At 32.2% G+C, this 26,949-nt stretch overlaps 2 protein-coding genes across 2 annotated transcripts; one reads left to right on the plus strand and one right to left on the minus strand.

Moving 5' to 3' along the window:
* Positions 1-2,526: 2,526 nt before the first annotated feature.
* Positions 2,527-6,207, minus strand: LOC139488406 (calcium-binding protein P-like). Its single transcript, XM_071273969.1, has 4 exons — positions 5,827-6,207; positions 4,740-4,840; positions 3,850-3,944; positions 2,527-3,045 (listed from the first exon to the last, which is right to left on the minus strand). The coding sequence occupies exons 1-4, from the start codon at positions 6,180-6,182 to the stop codon at positions 2,824-2,826; spliced, it is 774 nt and encodes a 257-aa protein (XP_071130070.1). The 5' UTR covers positions 6,183-6,207; the 3' UTR covers positions 2,527-2,823.
* A 9,898-nt stretch (positions 6,208-16,105) lies between these two features.
* On the plus strand, positions 16,106-18,828 carry LOC139488407 (uncharacterized). Its single transcript, XM_071273970.1, has 4 exons — positions 16,106-16,872; positions 17,362-17,450; positions 17,835-17,929; positions 18,275-18,828. Exons 1-4 carry the CDS (start codon positions 16,154-16,156, stop codon positions 18,467-18,469), a joined length of 1,098 nt encoding a protein of 365 aa, XP_071130071.1. The 5' UTR covers positions 16,106-16,153; the 3' UTR covers positions 18,470-18,828.
* The last annotated feature ends 8,121 nt before the right edge of the window (positions 18,829-26,949 follow it).

Consider the following 26,949-nt stretch of genomic DNA (forward strand, 5'->3'; position numbering starts at 1 on the left):
TAGGCTAATTGAGTTAAAACAAGGTTCCGTTGTTGTTCTTGGTTGTAAACAACGAAAAGGTGCGCCATCTATGGACCTTAGGTAACCGAAAGATAGGCTAATTGCGGCCCGCTAATTTGGGTTAAAACAATGGCTAGTTGTTGTTCTTGGTTGAAACAAAGTTAAGGTGCGCGAACTTCAGTCACTTTCTTGACTATAGAATTTTGGCTGTCAAGTCGTCGTCGGTCAGGCAAGGGATTTTATTGTTGGTTAATCGATGCAACTTGCAATGTGAAGCAAACTTGGCTCATTGCAAGTATTGTCATCATTTTGAACGAGTATAACGGAATTTTTTTGATGCTTTATCGGTTATTGGATATCAAACGAGGCAAACGAGTTTTCCACTGATAGTCCTTTGTTATAAATATTTATGAAAGAAGGTACATGTTTAGTTTAATCATCTCAAAAGACAATCTTCAGTTTTCAACCAAGATCCCTGAAACTAAACAGGAAGATTGCACATTGGTTCAAGTTGTGCATCTACTATGATGGAATTGTTGGAGATTTTTTTCTATTTTTTTTATAGACTCCGGAACTCACAAGTATTGCAACCTTTCCAGTTGAGACTCAAGACTTATTTGTAGAAAATAAGTTTTTTGTTTAATATATACGGCGTATTTAATTATAATCCTGGCACCTTTGATAACTATATACAAGTAGTTATTTGAAACAATTATAAAAGTCCCCAAAATCTTCTAAAGTAATAATTTTTTAAGAAAAAAAATATTTATTTCTAGATATATATATAATAATAATATTTTGATAAAGGCACGGCCAATATCTGGTAGTCGTAATGTAATTGCTGACGCTTTGCCTCGTTGTCATTGGCAGCTCTTCAGGCAGTTAGCACCAAAGGCAGACAAAGAACCAACACCAATGGCAAGCTTACTCTGGAAAATCTAGACATGGAAGTAGAAAATTATTATTGTTTTCTATACTAAAACAAATCTATGAAAAACTTACAAATAAGCAGAAGAAAAGTTGCTGCTATCCAGTTGCTCATTTTATAAAAAAAAAATCTTGTATCTTTGCTTTAGCGTTTAGTTATCTTTTGTTTTGCGGTTTTTTTCAGTCTGTCACAAACATGTTTTTATTTGTTTATATGACGATAAAGATTATTATTAGAATAAATCAGTTCACGGTCGATACTAAAACATATCGGAGTTCTTTTTTAAATGATTTATCCAAGAAACTTTCACATAGTAAAAACGAAATTCATTTGAAAAAACGAATTTATACCCAAAGGTAGACAGATCTTTGTACTGTGAGCATGCTATGTGCTGTTTTAAAAAATAGATACCTTTAATTTACATTTTTATTGTCTCATTTGAATCGTGTTCATGTTATTTCTTTACGTTACAAAACTTTCATGGTTTTTTTTTAAAGACCTCGTCATATGAAGCATTGCATTAGAGCAGAATTTGGGTTTCGGCGACAGGCATTTAAAATTTGGTGCAATAGGTATCATATGCATACACCTTCATATGCGTTTGGTAGTTTCGAATGGATATGAATAGCGTGCGTTGTAAGATACGTGATTTTAAATGTACAAGTTTAAACAGAACTGCAGTTTTTACCATTTTTGTCATTGTAGAACCCCCGTCAAGAACGGGTAATTGGATAATGTATGATTGTTTATCGGGGAACCAGAATTTATTGTTTATTGGGCGACCAAAAGTTCTAAGAAAAGAGAACTTCAAGGAATCAAAACGTTTGATTACAACAAGGGTATGTTTTTCATTGGTATGGCCAGCCAGGGATAAACTGGAAAAACCCTCAGTCGAATAGAATCTAAGATATTATCTATCTCTTCAAATTTGAACAATTAATTTTGGTTAAAACGATTATAGGGTGTAATAAAAAAAAATGGAGCTTATTGAACAAATAAGGTAATAGCTCATTCGTTTGCATTTGTTAATGCAAAACCTCTCATTGGTATGGAGCGGAACTTTGTCACGTGACAAATGGCACTTTACTATCATTTCTACGCGTAAACGAGATATTTCAGGTGTACGTAATATCTTTAAAATTCATGGCCTTGTAATTGCAATTCTAATATAACAACTTAAGAAAAGAGATTAGTGCATGCAGTCAAGATAGAATTCACTTGTCGTTTTCTTGAACAATATGAAAAGAGCTGAAATTCGTCTGAAAGTTATTTCCTGGTGATATCCGCTTTGTTCTGTTTCAGAATCCAGAAGTAACTCGTTTTGTTCGGGAAGAGAGTGTTATAGACATATTCATTTGGCGGGATCTGGCAAGGTGACAAGATGGCAAGTAGCAAGATGACACTTTTGCTAGGTTACCTTAAGAACACATAAATGTCAATGTGTTTATCGTCTTGCCAGGACTCTTTTATTTGTTTTCCCAGCGGCCGATACCATTCCATACAGAATTTCTTGAGTTGAAATCTTAAATTAAATTCAAACCTCATATTGAAGTATCAATCGCATTTGATATATCAATCAATCAATATAAATATAAAACTTAATTTCACATTTTTTTTATTAAAATGTTTAAAAAAAAACAAGGTTTTTTTCTGTTTAAAATCAAATTATCAATATATACAATACTTTATACAACAAAGTAAACTTAAAGTGAAAGTATAAAAAGCAAATTATATTATGGGACTTTTGTATCATATTATACAACTATGGGTTTTTTTTTCATTCTCTCTGCTCATATATTCTGTATACACTATGTACCGATACTCCATGGCTCATGGCTAGTCTTTTGATTTAACTCTATGCGATATACTTGGTACTTTCCGTTCTTGTTTTAAATTTATTTTTTCTTTCCAATTGGAACCTGTGGCCCACCTTGTATACCACCTGGAAGTATACCTCCGACCTGACCAGGTACACCACCAATGGCACCAGGTATACCACCAATAGCACCAGGAATACCTCCCTGAATAGCCCCTGGGACAACACCTGGAATCGTGCCAATAGTTTGTGGTTGTGTTCCAGGGCTGGCTTGATTACAAGCAATCTGTGTACACGACGCCTGAAATAAAAAACGAAATATTAATAAACATAAACACTTGTAGGACTAGGTCTATATGTAGCGTATCTCTAAGACACCGATCATTCATTTTGTTTGGGTATGAGGGTGGTTTTTATTTTAAATCATGGTTAGATTTAAAATTATTTCTTTGGAAAGGCCAATTTGGTTCAGAAGAGAAGTGAACAAAATAGTTTGTTTCCATTGAAAATTAGGTAAATAAAAAATAAGTTCAATATATAGTTTTAAAAAGTTTATTTTTTTGAAAAAATAGGGGTTTTTTTTATTTCAAAGAAGAAATAAAAGTGTTTGTCCAGGGAAAACAAACATTCCCCCTTTATAAAAAATGCATGACTTTTACCCATGTCTCCATGTTTTTTGGAGTAATAACTTCAATAGAATTTGAAAATAAAAATGGCTTTGCTCATTGTTGAAGGCCGTACGTGATCTATAGTTGTTAATTTCTGTGTCATTTTGGTCTCTTGTGGAGAGTTGTCTCATTGGCAATCAAACCACATCTTCTTTTTCTATAATAACTCTTTAACACAAGATAGCACTTCCCCTTTAAATTTATATATACTATGTTTTTGGTTGAAAGCTTAAAAGCTTTGCTGCAATCATGTTAAAAAATTACTAAAAAAAAAAAAAAAATCATTCTTAGACAAAAAAAATATTAAAGAATTTTGAAATGAAATTTTAATACATGTATATGTATAGCATTTCGTTTGAGATTTCTAAGTTGTTACACTATCATTGCCAAGTCTGTACTTTTGACCTGACAAAATGATTGATTTATTATGAACCTACCTGTCCGTTTTGTGTATTACAAGTACATCTATTACCGCAGGTGTCGATCTGTTTTGTTTGTCCAACTTGTATAAACTGATTCTGGGCCCTGCAGCCTGTTAAAAATATAGGAACATTGGTTCAAATTGATAATTTCATAAATCATTAGAATGAATATATCACTTTTCGTATTTCTTCAGAAAAGTGTTATTATATTCTATGTTCAAGAAGTCTTAAATCTTATGTGAGAAGAAAGAAGAAGAACATGTAGAAGTATTTCAATTGCATCGTAATCATTAGATAATACATATAAAAAATGAAATTTTAAAAATTCTTTTTCAATATAAATGAGAGAATGTCAACCGAGACCGTAAGATTCGTGTCCACATAATATTTATGAAATAAATACACTTGAAGATATAGTATTTACGTCAATAGTACCGGCAAAAAATGGCATACAGAAGGCAACATACAGTTCTTCACCATTTTTATTTAATTTGACATAACAGTTGTTCTTAACAATTCAAAATATTTATAACAATTGTGATATTCACATAAACTGTGGCATTATATTTTTCTTCAATGGAATAAATTCAGCTTATCCACTTCTACGACGTAAAATTGATCAACAATTCATTGTTTTTGGTTTTATAAATATTATAAAAAAGGGGCAAAAAATACCAGAGGGACATTCAAACTCATAAATCGAAAATAAACTGACCACGCTATGACTAAAAAAGAAAAAGACAAACAGACAAGCAAAAGTACACAAAACACAGCATAGAAAAATAAATACTAGTAAGCAAAACGAACTCCACCAAAAACTGGCGGTGATCTCAGGTGCTCCTAAAGGGTACGCAGATCCTGCTCCACATGTGGAACCCGTCGTGTTGATCATAAATCTGACTTACCAGGAATACATTGACATGGGAGGACTGGAATCCATGTAGGACATATATAAGGCAGACCCACGTTACTTCTGTAAACACATTGTTGTCCAATTCCACATCCTCTGTAATATAACAATACATTATATAACTATATTTATTTAATTTTCGTTTCTTTCGTAGTCATTTTGTTTAGTTTTCAATGATAGTCTTCATCCGAAAAATGCAGTCCATCCCCGTAATAGATCGCTCCTTCAAAGAGTAATGGTAAATCAGCGGAATATAACAACTGAATTATTCGGGTTATGATACATGTAATCTTGTTTGTTTTGGCATTGATTTGAAGGCCCCCAGTCCTGTCACAATTATTTCCTCTTAAATTATCAGAAAAAAATGGTAAATAATATTAACTTCCTCCTGACAAAAATAATTATAAAATTGTAAAAGGTACTACTGTTTGACAATAATTAATAATAAACTATTATGACTAAACTACAATTTACTGGAATAAACAAACCATGTCTTATATCTTTTTCTACTAGTTCTTTTGAATATTTTTTTTGGAAGGAACAGCAGAAAACTATTTTTTTTAATGAAGATTCTAACATTTTCTATTAATTTAAATTACACTAAGAATATATTAGCCTTGAAAAAAACATCTTAGATATTGTGGCAATTCTTATTGCTGTTGTAATTCTATTTATGTATCAACGGAGATGTTGAAAACATCTAAGGGTCAAAATACTATTTTGTATGTGTATTGATGACAGAATTAAACACAAATAGGTGCATACAGAACCTTGGATTTAAAAAAAAAATAAAGTTATATAAAGTGTTATCGTTTTCATAAAGAAGGGAAAAAATGATCATAAGAAAAGTTTGGAGAGGACGTAGTCCTCAAAACAGTCATAAAATCAATTAAAAGAAAAAATAATTTTACTAGGGAAACTTGAATCGTTAATTTCTTTTTCAAACAGTTTCAGTTTCGCGTTATCCTATTGGCTTTTATGTTGCAAAAATAACAAATTTGTACATCTTATAACCAACAAGTATCATGAAAAAAAGACGGAATTAGTTTACTTTTACAGGACTACAATGATAGGTTACGTACCTTACGTGACAACTGTTTGGATTACCAACACTTTGTTGAATAAACTGTTGATTTTGTGCAAAATTATTTACTCCATTAAATCCTTGCTGTCCAAATTGTCCTGGAATTTGATTCTGAAATCCATTTTGGCCTATTATTCCTTGCTGGCCAAATTGATTAGGAAACTGTCCTTGTTGACCAAATTGCTGGCCAGGAAATTGTCCTTGCTGTCCAAATTGCTGGTTTTGAAATTGACCTTGTTGTCCAAATTGTTGACCTGGAAATTGTCCTTGTTGGCCTGGAAACTGTCCTTGTTGTCCAAATTGCTGTGCATTTAAGCCACAAACGCAATAGACAAAAACGAAAATGGGTATCATGTTTCTACGAAAATTGAAAATGAATGAAGAAATACCTTGATTAGCTTATATACCGATTTTGGGTTAAAATGATGTGTAATATGTTTGTATGGGAAGAAACACGTCACAACTGTCAGAAAATGTGACAATTTGATGATTTGAGATATGGACAGTTAACGATATGTACAAGATTTTTATCGCCAATAGCATTCAATTAATCATAGATTTTCTCCGGGTATGTTTTTTCGTCATCTTCAATTATATAAATATTAACACCTTCTTATAAAATATTAGGTCAGGTCGTTAGTAATTAGTAATGCATTACGAATTATTTACCCCCTAAATATGCAGTCTAATCAGTATTGAAATGCAAACTTAAAGAGTACGTGTTTTTCTAGTCTAAACATTTTTTTTTAAATAAGGGGATAACAAACACCTTGACTCGGATTAATTTGGCTGTTTGATTTTCATAAAATTTTGACAAAATATTTGCTTTGACCCTTTGGCAAACAAAGAAAAATTTCATAATACTTTAACCACAAACTTGATCGAAAAATGTCATTAGATATATAGCTGTTTGGCAAACACTAATTTTGACCATTGAGAAGCTGAGTATTTCTTTAACAAAAGAACAGGATTTAAACATTCATCGAACTTTTATAGAGTTATCTCCCTGTAGTGTTATGTATCTAAATTAATAATGCTGATGGCTCTTTCATATGAAAAGGAAGTGCAAACCGTTCTATTAATCGTTAAGAATGTTGTTCTTTAGTCTGCATTCCTAGCCAGGGCATGTTTTCTTTTCAGTTCAGTTCAGTTTCAATGATATCATAACAAGCATTTAGAAAATCACGTGTTTATGCTATGAAATTGGAAAGAGTCCTTTTATTAAGTTACAGTGCTTATATGACAACATTGTGTACCCTTTAAATGTGTGTATTGAATAAAATCACGTATTTAATATGAAGCGTAGTTTAGTTAAAATAAATATTTTCAAATGAACTGAACTCAAATGTATTTCCAAAAACAAAAAATCCGGAATGACTGACAAATCAAGAAAGCATTCAGGTATATATATACATTCATTTTTATGGTAAAATTCTTTACAAAGCACTAACATGTCGGCATTCACCTCAAAAGCTAAAAAAAACTTTAAACAGACTTATTAAGAAGGGATATAGTTACAATACTGTTATCAGGTCATTAAAGATGATATATTTTGGCTTTAATATTGATTCACTTATAGGGTCTTTGCATCTGAAATAAGCATATTTATTCTAAAACCAGTTGTTGGCATAATACGGGTTATATTATTCTCATATATTTCATGATGGCAGGATACTAACGCCCTAACGGAAAGGATTGTGCTTGAAATTCATATGACAGAACATAATATTCCAACCAGTTTATTAAGTAATTGAGTTACTAAGTAATGGAGCTGGCATGTCAGTAACTGCTAGTAGTCCTTTGTTAATTTATGTATTAATAAATAAATTTGGTGAATTTACTGTCTTCTGATTGGTTAAAATAATTAGCTTTATTTTCAATGTTATCAATTTTTATGGCGACACGCCCACTCTAACGTTGTGTATTCATACGCAAACATCTGTGTACGTTGTTATTCGTATCAATATATATCTTTGAGCCTTATTTTTGATAGAAATTTATTTATAATGAATGGCAATAATTTATTTTGAATTTATTGAACCATAAAATTAATTTTTGACTCTTCACATTTAACATAATCCGCTTCGCGGATTATTCAATGTGAAGAGTCAAAAATTAATTTTATGGTTCAATAAATTTAAAATAAATAACAGCCATTCATTAATTGTCATTTTGTTTAGTTCCTTTTGATACCTTTTCTGAAATTGGACTTGGACTTCTTTTAAACTGAGTTTTACTGTGCGTATTGCTTCTACATTGGCTAGAGGTTTAGGGGAGGGTTGTGAACTTAAAAAAAATGTTTATCCCGCCGCATTTTTGGCCTGTATTGAAGACCCATTGGTGGTGTTCGGCTGTTTTCTGCTCTTTGGTTGGGTAATTGTGTCTTTGACATATTACCCATTTCCATTCTCAATTTTATTTATCGAATCAACTAAGGGAACAAAGTGACTTAACAGCTCACATTATTGACTTGGTAGTAATTTAATAGTTGACGAACTACTTTCAAAATTTACAAATACTATAAATACAAACTTAAAAATGAATCAAAAAAAAGTACGTTATGTACTCTAGTATCTGACATTCCCTTGTATATAAAATAAAAGATGTGTCAAGTTGTCTTATTCTGTATGTATGTGCCTATCCCATGTCAGGAGCCTGTAATTCAGTGTTTGTCGTTGTTTCCGTGTTACATATTTGTTTTTCGTTCATTTAATTTTGTACATTAACTAGGCCGGGATTTTTTTCGTTTCTATTTTTATTTCGGGTCTTTTTATAGCTGACTTTGCGATATGGGATTTTCTCATTGTTGAAGGCCGTATGGTGACCTACAGCTGTTAATTTCTGTGTCATTTGGTCTCCAATTAATGATGAGTTGTCTCATTGGCAAGCATACCACATCTTCTTTTTAAAATTATTAACGCATATGTTTATAATGAATCTACTGTTGTAGTCCCCCTTTTATCAATTGTGTCTTTATGCTGAAGCGCAGTTAGATAAGCTGTATTCAGCATATAGACCTGCGTGTCAGATCCACATTCCATAACGGGGTTCACGATTTAACTTTTAGTTTTTGATATTTGTGAGATCGGATTTATGGTTTTCTTTATTGTTTATCCTTTAGTTCGACTATCGTGTTTTGTTTGAAATTCGCTATTTTACCCTTTTCCTTTAAATAAAATTTACACAATTTTTAAAATATATTATTATTTTCAATATGAACAATAGAAAAAGTCCAATATGACAAGGTTGTTCTTTATTCTCTTACGTGTATGCACTTTTAGCTAGCTATAAAACCAGATTTATATTTTAACCAACAATGTGCTGCAGAAAAGAAGATGATGGTTCATTGTAGTTCAATGACACAGCAAGCCAACGACACTCGAAACACAAAAGTCAACAAAAGGACATTCTAAGTTGATTTTCATCAAAAAGGCAAGCATATATAAGTACAATTTGTCCTCTCTTAATAATCTCTCCGAAAGTAGAAATGTAAATAAATTAAACAAAAAAGGTTTGTCATCAAAATCAGATTTCTTTTATGACAATATTGTTTGCCATACGAACACAAAACATTTAAAAATCTGTTTTCGTTTATTATTTTAGCATAATTCCGGCTACTGAACCGTTTTCATTTTTCATTCTGGGGCCTTTGAATATAAGCTGGCTTTTCAGTACCGGCTTGCTCATTGTTGAAAGCAGCTAGGTAGCAAGGATACACATGACAAAAAGAAAACAATAGCAACAAAAGAGGCGAAAGAGCAATGAATTTTAATATGAAAAAAAAAACTTACAACAATATATATTTATACTTGTCATAAAACACTAAAAGTTTTTTCGTTTGAACTGTTCCACATTTTATCCGGTCGAGACATTTTGGTATACTAGTTGAAAATGTTGTATTGGCCTTGCTCATTGTTGACGGTCGCTTGCTGACCTATCGTGTCTTACTTTTTTGTCATTTGGGCTCTGGAGCATTGTTGTCTACTTGGCATGCAATCATACTAGTATTGCCATACGATTTTATGTTTATGAAAATAGTTTTTAAACACAGAAATGTACCCTGAAATATCCATGTTAAGTATCACCTGAATATGACAAAATCCTTGCGGGTAATACAAATATAACAAATTGAGATGTCAATATGAAAGAAACACTAATAACTTGTAAATGTGTGAAGATTAAGTAAATTCGATGCTAACTTACAAGATACTAGAACAAATTCGAGGCACCTTACATAATAAGCCGTTGAAAAATCTAAAATGATTTTAAGAAAAATTGATCCATTGAAATAAAATATGAGGAGCTACATGAAGGCAGCAAGGTATTACCAACAATTGTAGTGAAAGTAATACAAGGACTTTTAAATGTGTAGATATATCATAAATTCGATAAAAAAAAACCTACAAGATACTAACTTGAAGTCGATGCGCACCATAGAATATTAAACGATTAAACTAAAACAATGAATTTGAATTTGAGGAACTAAAGCAGTAATGCAACAATAAATTTTGTGATATACATATATACTGAAAACTCGTGAGTGTGTGAGTATTACATAAATTCAAAGGAAAATTACAAGATACTAAAATCAATTTGATGCAACTTGCAATATAAGCAATAGAAAAAAATAATTTAGGAATAAATTGCATTGTCCATTGAAATAAAATTTGATGAGCTAAGCGGAAAGTCAACCTTAAATTGCGTGATATTAAAACTAAAACATCTTTATGTAAATTCCAACTGTAAATTATACACGAGACTAAATTCAATTCGATACACCTAAAAATATGTTTACCAGTTGAAAATCTAAAATGATTTAAATTACACCTTCTGTGAAAGTAATACTGAAAATTTGCAAATATGTGGATGTTACATATTCGATTCAAAACTACACTTGAGATACTAAATTTAATTTGCGGCACCTTAAGGTATAAACCATAGACAAAAATGTAAAATGATTTAAGAATAGATTGTTCCATTAAAATTATAAAATTAAATTTGATTCGAGGAGCTGGACAGTAAGCAACGATAAATATATCTAAAACAGGAATATATTGATATGTGATGTCTGCTATATATCCAGTAGCAAATAATTCATGCATTTTCAGGATGATAACACATGAACAATTCATACAATAAATAGGTTATGTAATGGTGTCGACCTGGATGAAGGTCTGGAAGTTTGGACTGCCACTGGAAAATAATGGTTTATGGAGAGGAAAAGAATTTCAGTCTTTCCACTACGCCAAAAACAGACCCCTAAATGGTTGTTACAAGGGTTCTTAAGTCGTACAGAGAGCGTGACACTCTATACACTAGTTATACCATTTAACGAGCCCCATTCTGATCGAGAATGATAATTGTGTATTTATACATCCTACAAAACCATTGGACACCCGCCTTTGACAAAGGTTTTACTCAACCGGTCGGAAGAAGACCTAAAGGTACCACATTTCTATTCACCAGTCACCTTTTATGTGTCAAAACATCTGTAGAATCACGAATGGTCTGTAAAAATCATAGACAATAGCATAACATTTGGATTTAAAGTTTTGATAACATAAAAATGATCAATGTTTTGATTGAATGACAAACTATTAGATACTTAAAACTTCGTCAACTATTTTTTTTAAATATATATATAATTCAACCGTTTGGTATATAAAGTTTAGTTTTGGAAATCACGTGATTTATGACACCAACAAAAACAGATTAGTCAAATTCATGAATCATTTTCTCAAATTCTTCATCGATTTATAATTTTTCGATCGTTATTTATTTATTTCTAGCATCACCGTGTAATTAGATTATTCTCAGCCTTTCGATGATCAAAATATATTTGAAAAGACAGGTTTTGATAATACGACAGCATAAAATACGAAGAAAATACTTGATAACATCACCTACAAAGTGCAAATTATTTTTCAGATAACTAGAAGCGGGAAATAAAAATTTGGCTACAAAAAAAATCACAAGTGAGGCTAATAATCAAGGAATTGTATATACGGCGGCGGGTTTCGAGAAATCGCCACTTATAGTAAAACAAATACTTTAGCGCCGCTTTTTACGTGCAATCAGATACATTTATCATGTTTATTGTTCCAAGACTCAAATTGATTGCATCGATGGAAATAAAATTGAGAATGGTATAAATGCTACAAATGTCACTTAGTCGATATTCAGATTTTGTTGAACGAGTTCTAAATGTCTTCAACATGTTCAAAGCCGACATTATGCCAAACTTCAGCATAATATATGCCATGCAGTAATTCCTTTTTTCAATGTATACTGTTGATAATTTTATGTCTCTCCTTTTGTTATGTTTCAAATTTGTCATACATATAGATAAAATATAGAGACTATAAAGGCTAAGAGAGGCAACTCTTACTACTTTTATACCTGTTTTGTAATTGTATAATATTATTAAACAGAATGTTACAGTTATATATGCCGATACAAATTGTCTTTCAGTAATAATTTTAACGTGACAATCGGGAATGAATTGTAAACATAGTTTCCAACCTTCCTGTAAGAAATATTTGCCACTGGCATATAGACCAAACATATTAACAAAAAATAAAGACAAGAAATACACAAATGTGCCATTGTACAATAACACAATGTCGGGATGTATATGTACAGAGCCACGTCATATATGTATCAAAGAACCATAAAAAGGCATATATAGTAAACGAAGATTAGCAAAAATGAAAGACACGAATACAAAATTGTTTCACAATAGCAAAATAACGGGATGTACAAGTACAGAGCCAAGTCAATTTTTTCAAGAAAACACCAAAAAGCATAAAGACACCAAACATGCCAAAAAGGCAGTATATTATTTTCATTTTTTTTTTGTATTGGTTATAACGAGGTTATAACAACAACCATAGTAATAAAGCATATATATTACAGCTTTTACCAAGACTTCTTGAGTTCTGCAGCTTTGTTCGACAAATATCAATTTAAACAACTAAAATGGACTATCGCAGTTGTCTTTTTATTACTATTTTCGTTAACTCAACCGCCTTAACTTATCTTTACATAACTGGTAATGCTATCAGATCATGATACAACATTCATTATGAACGATGTTTCTTTTTTTGAGCTGCAATGGAAATCTCTGGAAATTTAAACCAAACACACGCACATCGGTAAAAAAGATAAGATACAAATTCTTATTGAAATGCCGTAACTTATATAATAGAAAACACAAGATTGAAAAACGAAATTTATTAACAAGACAAACAAGAGCATGAAGAGCTTTTTAAAACAAATTGCCTGGCGGAGTTGCATCAATAGTACACAAGTTATAACCATTTCAAAAAGTAGTGAGTTCTGTCAAGCCTGGTTTTCGATAGGTTTATATATCGATGTGTTGGACAGTTGGCGAGTGCGACCTATTTCATGTTGTTAAGTAGAGTTATCGCGCTTGGTCCTATTTTTGGTTAACGATTATGTCGTTAAATTATCTTCACTTAGAAAACCCAAATAAAATGAGTGATTGATCGATTGATTATTGATTACTGACCGTCCATTGGCAAAAGTTTCTTGGATGCTCAGGACGAGAAAAAGATCATCAATACATACAATAGATAGGTCATGTAATAAGGACCGCCCGAGATGAAGGCAAGATGTTTAGTTTGCCACGGGCAAATGAGGATATATTTTATAACCAAGTGGTTGCGTATCTATACATCCCGTACAGCGAACGAAGACGCTCTTTATCATGCCCTTGTTAGTATAATTTCGAATTAAGAGCTTGAATATCCCTTCGGTATGTTTCGCCTCTACTTGACAAAATTGTTTCTGCCGGTTAATAGATCGATGCCGGATCGATGCGAATCACACAACAAAAACAATGCACAATTTTCGACATTTGTCACTTTGACAAGATAGTTTGAATTGCGCAATCCAAAATATTTAAATGAAGAATTGATTCTCCATGCCAGTTAACTAGTTTATTTTTTAACTTTTATTTATACAAAACTTGTGGTCCAAAGCATACCAGTCGATGGTTTACTTAACCCATAAACACGTGATGTGCACAAGGATGTTGCTTCATACGTTTTTTTAAATCACAAGAAGTTATACGACAAATGTGGTTTGAGAATACCTATGTTCTAAATTGTTACAATAAGATTGATTGATTGGTGTTTGTCTTACGCCGCCTTAGCATAAAAAGGCTATATTGCGGCGAGAGCTAATTCATTTAAAATAAGAGACAATTATGTGATGATATAATCATTTATAACAGAATAAAAAAAGCGGTTTACCGAATCAAAGGTATAGTTTTCTTCTCTATACTTCCACGGTCTTTACTTTTGTAAATTATGTATTTGTCATCTGATAGCTAAATGGATTAAGTGGTGATTCTTAAATTTTTAGAATTGCTTTGTTACATGACTTAACAAAGTGTTCCGACTGTAAACGAGCCGCTCCTTCGAAGCGTTGCATCTTTATTTATTTCTAGTGCAAATTTAAATTAGAATATAAATCAGCAAGTTTTTTCGGTATAACAGGAAAAACTTCTAACCTTTGAAAAGTCAGTATTGTTAAGAACGCACATTTCGAAAAATTTAGAGCCCGGATATCTCGGTTCACAGTAAAACATATTTGAGCCACATATACAAATATTCTTTACCAGATGGCTATTTTTCATTTCCGTATTTAATCTGTTGAATCATTTGTGCAACTTTTATCAAACTTGGTGTTATAATGCCTTTGTGATAAAGAAGACCTCTTATGACTAGAAGTCACTGTAAAAGGTAAAGGTCACATCAGCACATGATTTGAGTTACTGCAATTTGTATGATATACTTTGAACCATATATTCAACTATAACCAAATGTACACAGAGAATGAGTCTTGATAAAACAAGACCATTTACAATATTGGTTAGTAGGTCAAAGGTCAAAATCACAGTACCTATGAAGTGACTTAAAATTTTCAATCTTATTTCTCTCCAGACAATGGCATTTTAGCCGTTAATTAGATCTTAACTACTATATTTGGTGGATCGATAAGATGTGTCCCCTAAAATTTGGGAAGTTGCTTGATAAAAGGTCTAGGTCAAGGTTAAAGAACCAATCGAAACTTAACTTTTGTAATAATATTAAACATCGACTTTAGACTTTAAAAAAAAAATATCTGTTGTACTTCGGTTAATGCACCAATGTCTACCAATGGTGCTTCTGTAATAATGCATTTAGAATGATAAGCAGAAAATGGAGTAATAAAAGTGTAAGCTTGTTTTGCTTGCCTTCTTTTCAATAAATTCATAACGTTTATATATATGTACATTCAAACATTTACACAAAGTTACTTTGCTATAACAGAAATACAGTATATAATATAGCTCTGCGTTTGCTATAATTGTGCAATGTTCAGGTTGTATATTATACTTAAGAAACTTCAAATCGCTTAATAGTCCTGAACATGCATGAAATATTCGCAACTGGACATTAAGCAACCAACTATTAATCAAATCGCCTAGCTTCAGGTTCTACGCATAAATAAAGGCTTTAAAATGAATGCTTTGTAAGAAGGTCTCGTGATTTTGTGATGTGTAAGTACAGTTTTCTTAAGTTTAACGATTTATTAATTTAGCAATAAAGGTGTAGGTCACTGAGAAAAAGATATAAAAAAAAATGTACTTATATTTTTGTTTATACACTTGTTCTTGATGTATGTCTTATACCTAAAGCCTTTTTCAGCCTTATCATTAAAAAGTATTGACTATAAATTATAAGATGTACCAGGTAATAGAATTAGGAATGCCATATATGGTAATATCGGTAGGAAGTTAAAAAAAAGTGACAAAGAAAGGCATGAGGTCATACCACAAGTGACAATTGTCGTAATGAATGACAAGATACTTGTCATTTCATTGTAAAACAGGTATGTTAATGAGGACAAACAATGCCTAGGTGTTCAAACAAGAGGTTTAATATGGGAACATTTCTTTTGAAAATTGTCAAACGGACGATAAAGTTTTTAAAACATATATTTCTATTATCAATGTAACCTCATATAAACATTTAAAGTATTGGGTTTTTATCAAATATCTTGAATGATGGGCAAAAAAACGAACGAGTTGAAGATATCCCAATTGGTGTCTGACATCCATTATCAAGCTTGAACAATCCTAATTCTTGTGTATTACCTATCATATATGAACAACTGGGTTGCGTATGCGTTAACTCAGGATGTGACGTCTATTCTCAGAAACATGATTCTAATTTTACGTATACAGTATTGAGGCTTTATAAATAAAAAGTATGCAAGATTAATATCATTATCAAAAGTAAACACACACAACTAACATGGCAAAACTTTTTCTTTTACCAATAATTGCCAGTGTTTTAGGACTTTGTTCGGGAACATTTTTCTTTCATCGTCATCAGTACCAGTATCGGAAGCAATATCATATGGGAACCAGTGTCTACACGCCTCCAGCAAGATTTTATCCGGGTCGTCTGCCACCAACTTTTATACACACTCGTATTTTGATACCGTATGATTCTCCTAGTTTTGAAGAAAGAAATCCTGTCCCTACAGCTATATTTCCAGTCGGTACCGTGTATCCATCTTCCTATCGCCAGTTTCCAAATCCACTTGCAAATCTGAATACGTATGATCTACCACCATGGAAACCAACAGCTCCAGTTTTCAATAATGGCATTGCAGGTCTAGATGTAGATAATGTTATTCCGCAATTTAAACCAACTCTTAATCAAGATCCACAGATACCAACAAGAGAATGGATAGCAGAAGTTCCAATTATTCAACAAGTTCCAACTATTCAACAAATTCCAACTATTCAACAAGTTCCAACTGTTCCAGACACTAACAATGACAATAACTTTCTTCCTGATGTTCCATCATTTGTAGTACCTGTTGTAGTACCAGACCCCCCACAAGTTCCTATCTTTCCCGGAGCTGACATCAATAATAACCAGAAGGGAGACGTCTACATCGAACAGCAAACAACAACTCAGCTTCCACCAATTATTGTAGAAAGACCAAAGTCATGTCAGGAAACGTAAGATTCTTCCTTTTTTTCTTTATATTTTTTTTATTGCTGAAACATTTATATTACATGTCTACACATTTTTTTCATCAGTTATAAATAAATTCTACACTAAGGAAAATATCACTTACACTAGTTTCAGAAGGCTTCGCTATTTATTTGTATCAACCGCTGGTTTAGTGTGGCTGCGTTTGTACTTTGGGTTTCCGAATGCACCATCTGCTTAGTATCTTGAATTAACATACATATTAATTTATCATTAAATCTTATTAAAAATAATGTATGAGTACTTTAACAAAAAGTTGCAGCTTCTACGCCTAGATTCACACCAGATTTACCGTTTAGGATTATATTGTCCTTGGATTTGATGCTTACAAGTGTTTCTATGTGCTTAGTTTTAAGATGATATTACGAAAATTATTTTATAATTTCATTGCAGTACTATCAAACGTACGCAGTTTTATTCAATAGTTGTTTGACTTTTTATTTTTATAATTTCAGAGGGTGCGGCCTTGGAAGTGAATGTGTATATAATAACAGTTATATCTGCCCTAAGGATGTCAAAGATATTCCATGTCGCTGCCAAAGAGGTAAACGCATTATACAGTAAAATTCTTCCTTATTTTAAAAAACTGAAACGTTTGGTTATATGCAAGAATCTTTACTAAAAATTACAATTGAGCGGCAGCATTGCGTTGAAAAGTCATTAACTGACAATATATCTTCCAATAGGAACAAATATATGTAACACTAGGAGTATTTAAACGGAACTTAATATTTGAAATAAGTTTAAAATTACATTTTTAAAATCTACGAAATTGCACATATCGACAAAAAGAAGATTTTATATTGTAGTAGTTTATTTTGTGTATATGATATAATAAATTTGGAATTTTGTAAAATCATTCCTTTTGTGGTTATTTTGCTGCAGCTTTAAATGTTGGTTTTTCTTATATTTTGTTTTTTACTTTCAGGTTGTCGCTTACAGCATACATTCATACCACTCGGAGTTACTACGATTATTGACCCATGTGGAAATATGTGTTCATGCAACAGTTTATTTGGAGGGGTAAGTTTCCATTTTGAATGGTTTTCATTTACCGAAATTTGCACTCGTGAGAGGTCGCTGTTGTCTTAACGGTGGTTACTGCTATTGGTATTTACGCAAAACGCGCGGTTCGTCCAAAAAAGACTCATCAGTCACGCTCGAATTAAAAAAAGTTAAAAAGGCCAAATAGAGTACTGCATGGATTATAATAAGCCGACCTTTCATAAGTCAAAAAATAAATAAAATAACAAAACAAAACTGTCTTGACTTATTGGTATCTATCGTTCATAAGTCTTAATATTTTTTCTGTTTGTTTTTTTTACTATATCTATTACAATTTATAAATATTTCAATAATTGTTTTCAGGCTAATTGCACAGATATTCCATGTAATCCAAAACAACCATCTATTAACAACCCTACAACTGGCTTAATAATAGAACCTGTACCGACTGGACCATCAGATGCTGGTCCCCTGCGCGGAGATTTCCCTGGATATTTACAACGTATGGAATATCCTCTACCAATACCAGGTCAACAAGGAGGAAATTTCCCTGTTTAAGAACCCGGATTAGAGCCGAATTTTCCAGAAGAAACCTTTGTTCCGCCAATTCCATTTTAAACTGAAAACAAATTACCAGGATTTAAAGGAAATCAAGATTTACCAATAGATTCTAAAATCAGACTTTCAGAAATGAATCTTGTATCAGATAAGTCAAAAACAGATTCCATGTTATTTCCAGTGGCTAGTTAAGAAAACACTGATGAAAATCCAAACTATGATCTATGTAATCCATTATTTATAGTATTCGTGATCTTATTTATTTATTTCTCGTTCAACTTACCATTGATCGAAATGTGCTTTCGTAACTGTCTCTTATTTTATATTATGTTTTACATTAAATCTGTTTTTTCTTTTTACTTAATGGTTTTGATATTTTCTTTTATTTACTTATTGTAACTAGCCCGATAAAATATTTATTTCGCAGTTCATTTCTTTTAGACAATCTAATTCCCCAAAAACTGACCTGCGCTTTCTCAACAACGTTTAACAGTGTGGTGTAGAACGATTGGGACAACTAAAAACATAATTGCGGAGAACTTAATTAGCTTAAACTAAAAATATGGTAAATTCTGTGTTAAGAAGGGTCTTGAATTCAGTTGACAGCTTCAGCCATACTTATTCATGTTGACCCTTTTCTACTGGACCAAATCACAACTTCACCTTAAAGTTCCAGTGACAATATTTTTGTACAATGTTATTTGACCCTTGCTTGCTAGTTGATGTATGAACATGAAGAGATCAATTCGGAAAGGTTTGAAAAACATTGAAAGTAATAGTGCACTGTCCACACTAAGGCCTATTTTTGCTGATAAAAAAAATTACACCACGTTCCTAGAATACAGTAACACAATTTCGAACTACCTGCTACATGTTTATTAGAGTTCATATTGCGTTTGTATAGCAGTCTGTGTTGTCATCTACATGTATATAGGTGTGCAGGTCTTTGTTGTAATGTGTGTGTTGCTTTTTTTTTGCACACAAGTTGTTTCCCCTTTATCGCGAAACGGACACACTGAGCTACTTTAGTACACACAAACTTTTATATATACATTGAGTAATATGCATATTAACTGCAGATCGGTTAGAATGCAAATAAACTGTTCATCAATTACGCTGTAAATTAAGTATACATTTGCTAAGATGCATTTCAACTCTACACCTACGAAAAGGAATACAGGTAAAGATATATATACTCAGTTAATATATATCTTCACAAATGTACAAATTGTATGCATCTTTAAAAATGTACAAATTGTATGCATCTTTAAAAATGTACAGCTAATAGGTATCTCAACAGATGTACAGTTAATATGCATCTCAACAGATGTACAGTTAATATGCATCTCAACAGATGTACAGTTATTACGCACCACAACAGATGTACAGTTAATATGCATCTCAGCAGATGTACAGTTAATATGCATCTCAACAGATGTACAGTTAATATGCATCTCAACAGATGTACAGTTAATATGCATCTCAACATCTCAACAGATTTACAGTTAATATGCATCTCAACAGATATACAGTTAATATTCATGTCAACAGATGTACAGCTAATAAGCATCTCAACAGATGTACAGTAAATATGCATCTCAACATATGTACAGTTAATATGCATCTCAGCAGATGTACAGTTAATATGCATTTCATCAGATGTACAGTTAATATGCATTTCAGCAGATGTACAGTTAATATGCATCTCAACAGATATACAGTTATTATTCATCTCAACAGATATACAGCTAATAAGCATCTCAACAGATGTACAGTAAATATGCATCTCAACAGATATACAGTTAAAATTCATCTCAACAGATGTACAGTTAATATGCATCTCAGCAGATGTACAGTTAATACGCACCCCAACAGATGTATAGTTTGTAAGCACCTCACCAAATGTACAGATTATAAGCATCTCACAAAATGCACAGTTTGTAAGCATCTAACCAAATGTACAGTTTGTAAGCATCTCACAAAATGTACAGTTTGTAAGCATCTAACCAAATGTACAGTTTGTAAGCACCTCACCAAATGTACAGTTTATAAGCATCCCATAAAATGTTCAGCTTATAAGCATCTCATAAAATGTACAGTTTATAAGCAACAGTTTATAAGCATCTCATAAAATGTACAGTTTATAAGCAACAATTTATAAGCATCTCATAAAATGTACAGTTTATATGGATCTCAACAGATGTACAGCAAAATTGCCTATATTAAAGTATATGGTTTACCTGTTAATCAGATTATGATGATTGTTATAAAATTAATATCAATAATGTCTAGTCTCTGGACGAGAATTGCTATACATGTAGTCTTGGTTTGTGTTTTGTTTGCTGTATTTGTTGTTGCTACTGATTTTAGCAAGTAAATGCTTTTTTGCCGGGCAAGTAAACATCAGTACGTTGATGGTTTTCTGTAAAGAAAAAAGTAAGGAACTGGTACTTTGTCCAGATTGCGGGGTTGTTCAATCATGACTATTAGTGATTTAAAAAGAAATATACTTATATTCATATTCTAAAAATGAAATTACCCCTCTTTGAATCAGTTCCGAACATAGTGCAGCTTTTTCTATTTGATGTTGCCTATCTTGTTTATGTTTAGATGAGCGAGAGCGAGAGTAGATGAGTGAGAGTGAGAGTAGATAAGCGAGAGTGAGAGTAGATAAGTGAGAGAGTAGATGAGCGAGAGCGAGACTATACGATGTGTGAGGGCGAGAGTAGATAAGTGAGAGTGAGAGTAGATAAGTGAGAGAGTAGATGAGCGAGAGCGAGACTATACGATGTGTGAGGGCGAGAGTAGATGAGTGAGAGTGAGAGTAGATAAGTGAGAGAGTAGATGAGCGAGAGCGAGAGTAGATGAGTGAGAGTGAGAGTAGATAAGTGAGAGTGAGAGTAGATAAGTGAGAGAGTAGATGAGCGAGAGCGAGACTATACGATGTGTGAGGGCGAGAGTAGATAAGTGAGAGAGTAGATGAGCGAGAGCGAGACTATACGATGTGTGAGGGCGAGAGTAGATGAGTGAGAGTGAGAGTAGATAAGTGAGAGAGTAGATGAGCGAGAGCGAGAGTAGATGAGTGAGAGTGAGAGTAGATAAGTGAGAGTGAGAGTAGATAAGTGAGAGAGTAGATGAGCGAGAGCGAGACTATACGATGTGTGAGGGCGAGAGTAGATAAGTGAGAGAGTAGATGAGCGAGAGCGAGACTAAACGATGTGTGAGGGCGAGAGTAGATGAGTGAGAGTGAGAGTAGATAAGTGAGAAAGTAGATGAACGAGAGCAAGACTATACGATGTGTGAGGGCGAGAGTAGATGAGTGAGAGTGAGAGTAGATAAGTGAGAGCGAGAGGCGAGAGTAGACGACGAAAAGAGGGAATATATGTGCAAGTGAGAGGGAGAGTGTGTGCGATAACGTGCATTGGTAAGAGAGGAGACGTCTAAACATCAACACAACAATGTTAGATATGTAAATTTGCTTTCGGAAATTTTAGGTTCTTCCCTCATCGGGATATATATATGAACATTTGTCGAAAAAGATGAACATTAATTTACAGGTTTATCTGTTATATACTTAATTTAGTCCTGGTATCTATGATGAGTTTATTTACAGTCTACATACATTTTACTACATTTTACTAAATGTACACATGTGTATGTTTTACATTTTTTTTCGAAAAAAATATCCACCGTCAGAGTAAATAAAAAGCAAACACAATGCAAATCGAAAATTAATACACACTGAAATTGAAAGCAAAACACAATAAGATTTAAAATAAAACATTGAGATTTCGAGTTTGAACATATCAAATTAACATACTATTAGGTTTCGTTTGGACATGCAAAGTAAATTAAAGTTACCTATAACGACCAATACGGCAAGTACGGTTGAAATTTGTGAAATATACATCTGGTTATAGGTAACCTTCTGTATCAAGACCTCACAAAAACATTTCATGAAAAAAACACGTTTAAAGTCATATGGAACTAGTTTCTGGCTATTATATTTTTTAAGGAAACTATTACCGGACTGAAAAGAATAACATGAACATGGGTGAAATATATTTGCTAGCAAAATTATTATTTCAATTTTTTTTCTTCAAATTAAACATATATTTCATTCATTTTTTTTATTTCGGATGTTGTCATTAATTAAGACATACACTCTGGTGAAAAAATCCACATTTTACGTTTTGTGTCCAAACATAAGTTTACTATGAAATATTGAAAGCAGTCATTTTATTGTATTTAACTCATTATCTGTCTGGTAAATTTCATAAATCAAATCTGTTTAAAACCAGACTACTGTTCATTACCGTCCTCAGTGTATAGGACGTTACATGTTTAGGTCTTGTTGTCTTCTTACCAAATAAAAAACATAATAACACTCTAAAGTGTAAGGGGAATTGGTTACGTATAGCGAGTATCAAATGAACTTGAAGTGTGTGTGATTTTTTGGTAAAAAAAAAAGGTCACGTATCTCACACAATGTCCATATGGTTTTATGTAACCGTATGTGCAAAGACAAACGCATCTAAAGCATATTTTGATATTATTGTATTTATTCATTACCTTTATTTCTATGGTACTTTAACTTTACATTATTTTAAATTTATGAGATATTTTTTTCCCCTTTTTTTTCAAAATGTTGCTTGAATGGTTTCATGATACCAATGAATCAAAATTAAAAAAAGGAAATATAGAAATTTTATTTCTTACCATACTTTTTTCATGAACAAATTATATTTGACATTTAAAGATCTTTTTTAATGATTTAACAGGAAACCTGCATGATGTACTGAATTAGAGCATAACCATCTGTGTAAATTGTGTCATTTTCAGTTTGTTTCTTTCATTTTTACGTCGGTTTGTATTTTCCAACTCTCAGTGTGTGCTTTTTTTTAACTTGATTTTTTCTTCTTTTCAAAATCTTAAAGTGTAAAATGCTTAAGTTTCACTAACTGTTAAAGCATTTAAACCAAGCATAGTTTAGACATGAACAGATCACAATTATAGTTTTCTCGCCCGTTCTGTGAGTGCCTGTCGATTTCACGGGTCTGTATAAACTGAAGATGAATAAAACTGTACAAAAATTGCGTCAAATCTTAAGATGACAAAAAAAATCAAATATGTGTATACATAATCAATCACGATATGTAATTAATAGGTAATTAATGTTTTGACAGAAATGAGCGATATTAGTACATGTACGTTTACATTGGCGCCACATTTGCAACACGTTCTGGGGGGAAATGTCCGAAATAAAAATGTCCAACGTAACAAAAAAAGATAGCGGCATTTTTTTATTATTGTTTTTGGCATTACATGACATCTTTGTGAATTGTTGACGCGTGCAGGACCTTAAATGACTTATGTCCAAAAACACAAACTTCATTGATATATAATTGATACTAAAATAATCATTAATGAAATATGATTATTAATGACCGGAAGGAAAAAGATGGTCATGCAGTGTAAGGCTTGCTTACGTCAATGGACAGTCTTTGTTATCTAAGTACCCTGTGTGATCTTTTATCCGTTTAGTCCCGGAACTTCTGTTTTAGAAAGCAACACTATATGTGACTAAGAATTCCTAAAAAAAATTACACTAAAATAGATTCCTTTGAAATATTACGACCTGAACCTATTTTAAGTTTTATTTATGAATGCGTTCATTGCTACAAAAATAAGAGAAGAAAAAAACAATCGTTATATATTTAATTGAAAGAGCCAATTCATAATATCTACAAAGAACTTGCACAATAGTATAAGTCTAATGTCATAAGCATATTAGATATACTAATTCGTTATTTTAATGATGCAAAGCTTATAGTTTCAAATCCTTCGCTTAAACTTTCAGTACTACAACCGATAACAATGTGTTTCTTTCAGGAAGAAAGTTAGATTATATGGGACAAATTTGACCATCATATTTTAAAATTGTTCGTAATTTGAAAATTCCATTTTGAGTGTTACATAAAGATTATCACAGAAAGAACATCAGAACACTCGATCTTTTTTCCTCACAAATGCGAAGAACTAGACATAAAGCTTGTCAAAAATTGTTTTTTAAACATTCATGAACAAATCACTTTTTGGCAGCCACTTATGTAGATCCCAGCGAATTCTATAAAACACTGATATTTCATCTACGTCCCTTGGTCTTTGATGGGTAGTTGTTTCCATGGCAGTTCAACTGCATCTCTCTTTTTTAATTTTGAACTCCGTGCGTCAAATTGTGTTTCTTTACACATGCTCTAGTCTTGATCAAAGGTTAGAAAAGCCAAATGTGTGTTACTGTACAGGACAAAAGGCCTAAGCGGATCAAACTAAAGTACTAAATAGAACAATTAAATTCGTCTTAATCAAAATGCTAAAATCATGTAAAGAAGCTAAATAGCTGAACTCATCGAAATAAAACTACATAATCATCTAAATCGGTAAAGCCGACCAAATCTTCTGAATGTCAAAATCGTTAAAAAAAAAAAAAAAAAAGCCGACCAAACTACTATAAATAGAACTGCCATATTTGTCTTAACAGAGCTGCTAAAATGTTCAAATAGAAAGCAGACAAATATATATAAAGTCTCCTGATTATATTTCTATTTTCTTACAGATAATGACATCATACGTTTTAACGATAAGCCACCAGTGGTGATATTGTACATTTAAAAAATATATTTTCAATAAGATCATAAAATCAATTGACCTTGAGCTGCCTTTTTATGACAAAGAGTGACTGCGCAAAGATTTGTTTTCACTAAATAATTATGACATCGATGTGATTATTTTTAATTTGTTTTGAAATTTATTTACATCTGTCTATCCTAAATGTACTTTGTATCAATCATATGCGCGAATTATTTTGTAGTTTTTATTTATTGCCCGTTTTGAGTACCTATATAACTTCTGCTTTAAGATATCGATTCCGAAAATCATTAAATAAAAACCACAATAAAACATCCAAGGACTCGTCAGTTATGTTTTGAACGATTAGCTAGATGACCAATCACTGGACCTTATGACTTTTGTTATACCTACAAGTATATGACCGGTAACAACAGAGCTTGTTTCTGATTGTCGGTTTTATTGCTAACTTTGACAGTTTAGTTGTCCCCTAGAGGAAACCATCAAAGGGAACTAGATACACACAGGTGCTAAAACAGGGAAAATGTCATAAAATTACTCATCAAATGTAGAAGATATTCATGCCATTTGGTTTGCGCGACGTCATTCTTGTTCGTTCTCATAATAGTTATATTTTTTCTAAAACAAAGCTGTTGATAAAAGTGAGCCATCAATTTTATAATTGTTCTTTGGGATTTTTTAATTGGAACTACTTACTTTTGTCATACGTGTTATATTTCAATTATTTTTGAGTTATTACAACAGTAATATTTAAAAGTCGAATTGCCGCTTTTTCTTGAAGGGAATAAGTTCACACATTTATCAATCAAAATCGGTCATTCATTGCCGAGACATTGTGCGATTATTCCTGCACCAATCCTCACATAAACAATACGCATTGACACTTCGGTTACCAAATATCAACAGTGATGGGGGACGCTCACTATCATAACAAACAAAAATGAACAGGTATTCGACCAGACGATGTGTAAAGCTATTGTTTTTAAATTTGAAATGCTGTGTGGATATTATGACTAAATAATACAAGTCAGAAAAGAATATTCAGTTGTATGAGAAGGAGTTAACTTCACTATGAAATTTTATTTTGTTTCGTGTTTTGTTTTTGTGTTTTTATCAGTGTTGTGTGATGGTAAAGGACGGAATGAAATCCAGAGGAAAAAACGAGTCAAACATATTAGTACAAAAGTATATAGACCTTCAAAGGATATGTATGCGAAATATCTTAACATGAATCCACCTAGGTTTCCACCTACGATTATCCATACACGATTACGTGTACCGTTTGACGGGCCACCACCAAAGTACAAATGGAAACCAAAATCCTTACACGTGAATAGGGATAAAATGCGGGGTAAAATGTTGAACCCTGTGGGTAGAAATACAAAAAAGGTCAAATGGTATCCGTCTACAAATCCAGTTTTAACCGGTAAAAAAATTGGCATAGGAAATCCAACGAAACATGTAAAGAGGAAAACATACCGAACAACAAAACAATTCAATCCGTCAACTAAATCAGTATATAGATACACTGCTGCTCCAAGAAAACCTCATCCAATCAGAGCAAGGATTACTTATCCAGCAAAGGTAATGCCAATTCGTACAACAACAACAAAACCACCAAGATCAAAGTCAATAAATCTGTTTAATCCTATAAGTGACTATGTTCTTTCTACAGAACCTACAACAACAAAAGTATCTGCTTTTATTCCTGTGCCTATTTTGAATGAGGTTATCATTAATTTTGCAAAACCAGTGTCGCAAACTACTACTATGAAACCTATTCCAATTGCCAAGAACAAACCAGTACATTCAGTATTTGAAAGTACAACACC

This window comes from Mytilus edulis, chromosome 9 (assembly GCF_963676685.1).
Source record: "Mytilus edulis chromosome 9, xbMytEdul2.2, whole genome shotgun sequence".
Lineage (NCBI taxonomy): Eukaryota > Metazoa > Mollusca > Bivalvia > Mytilida > Mytilidae > Mytilus > Mytilus edulis.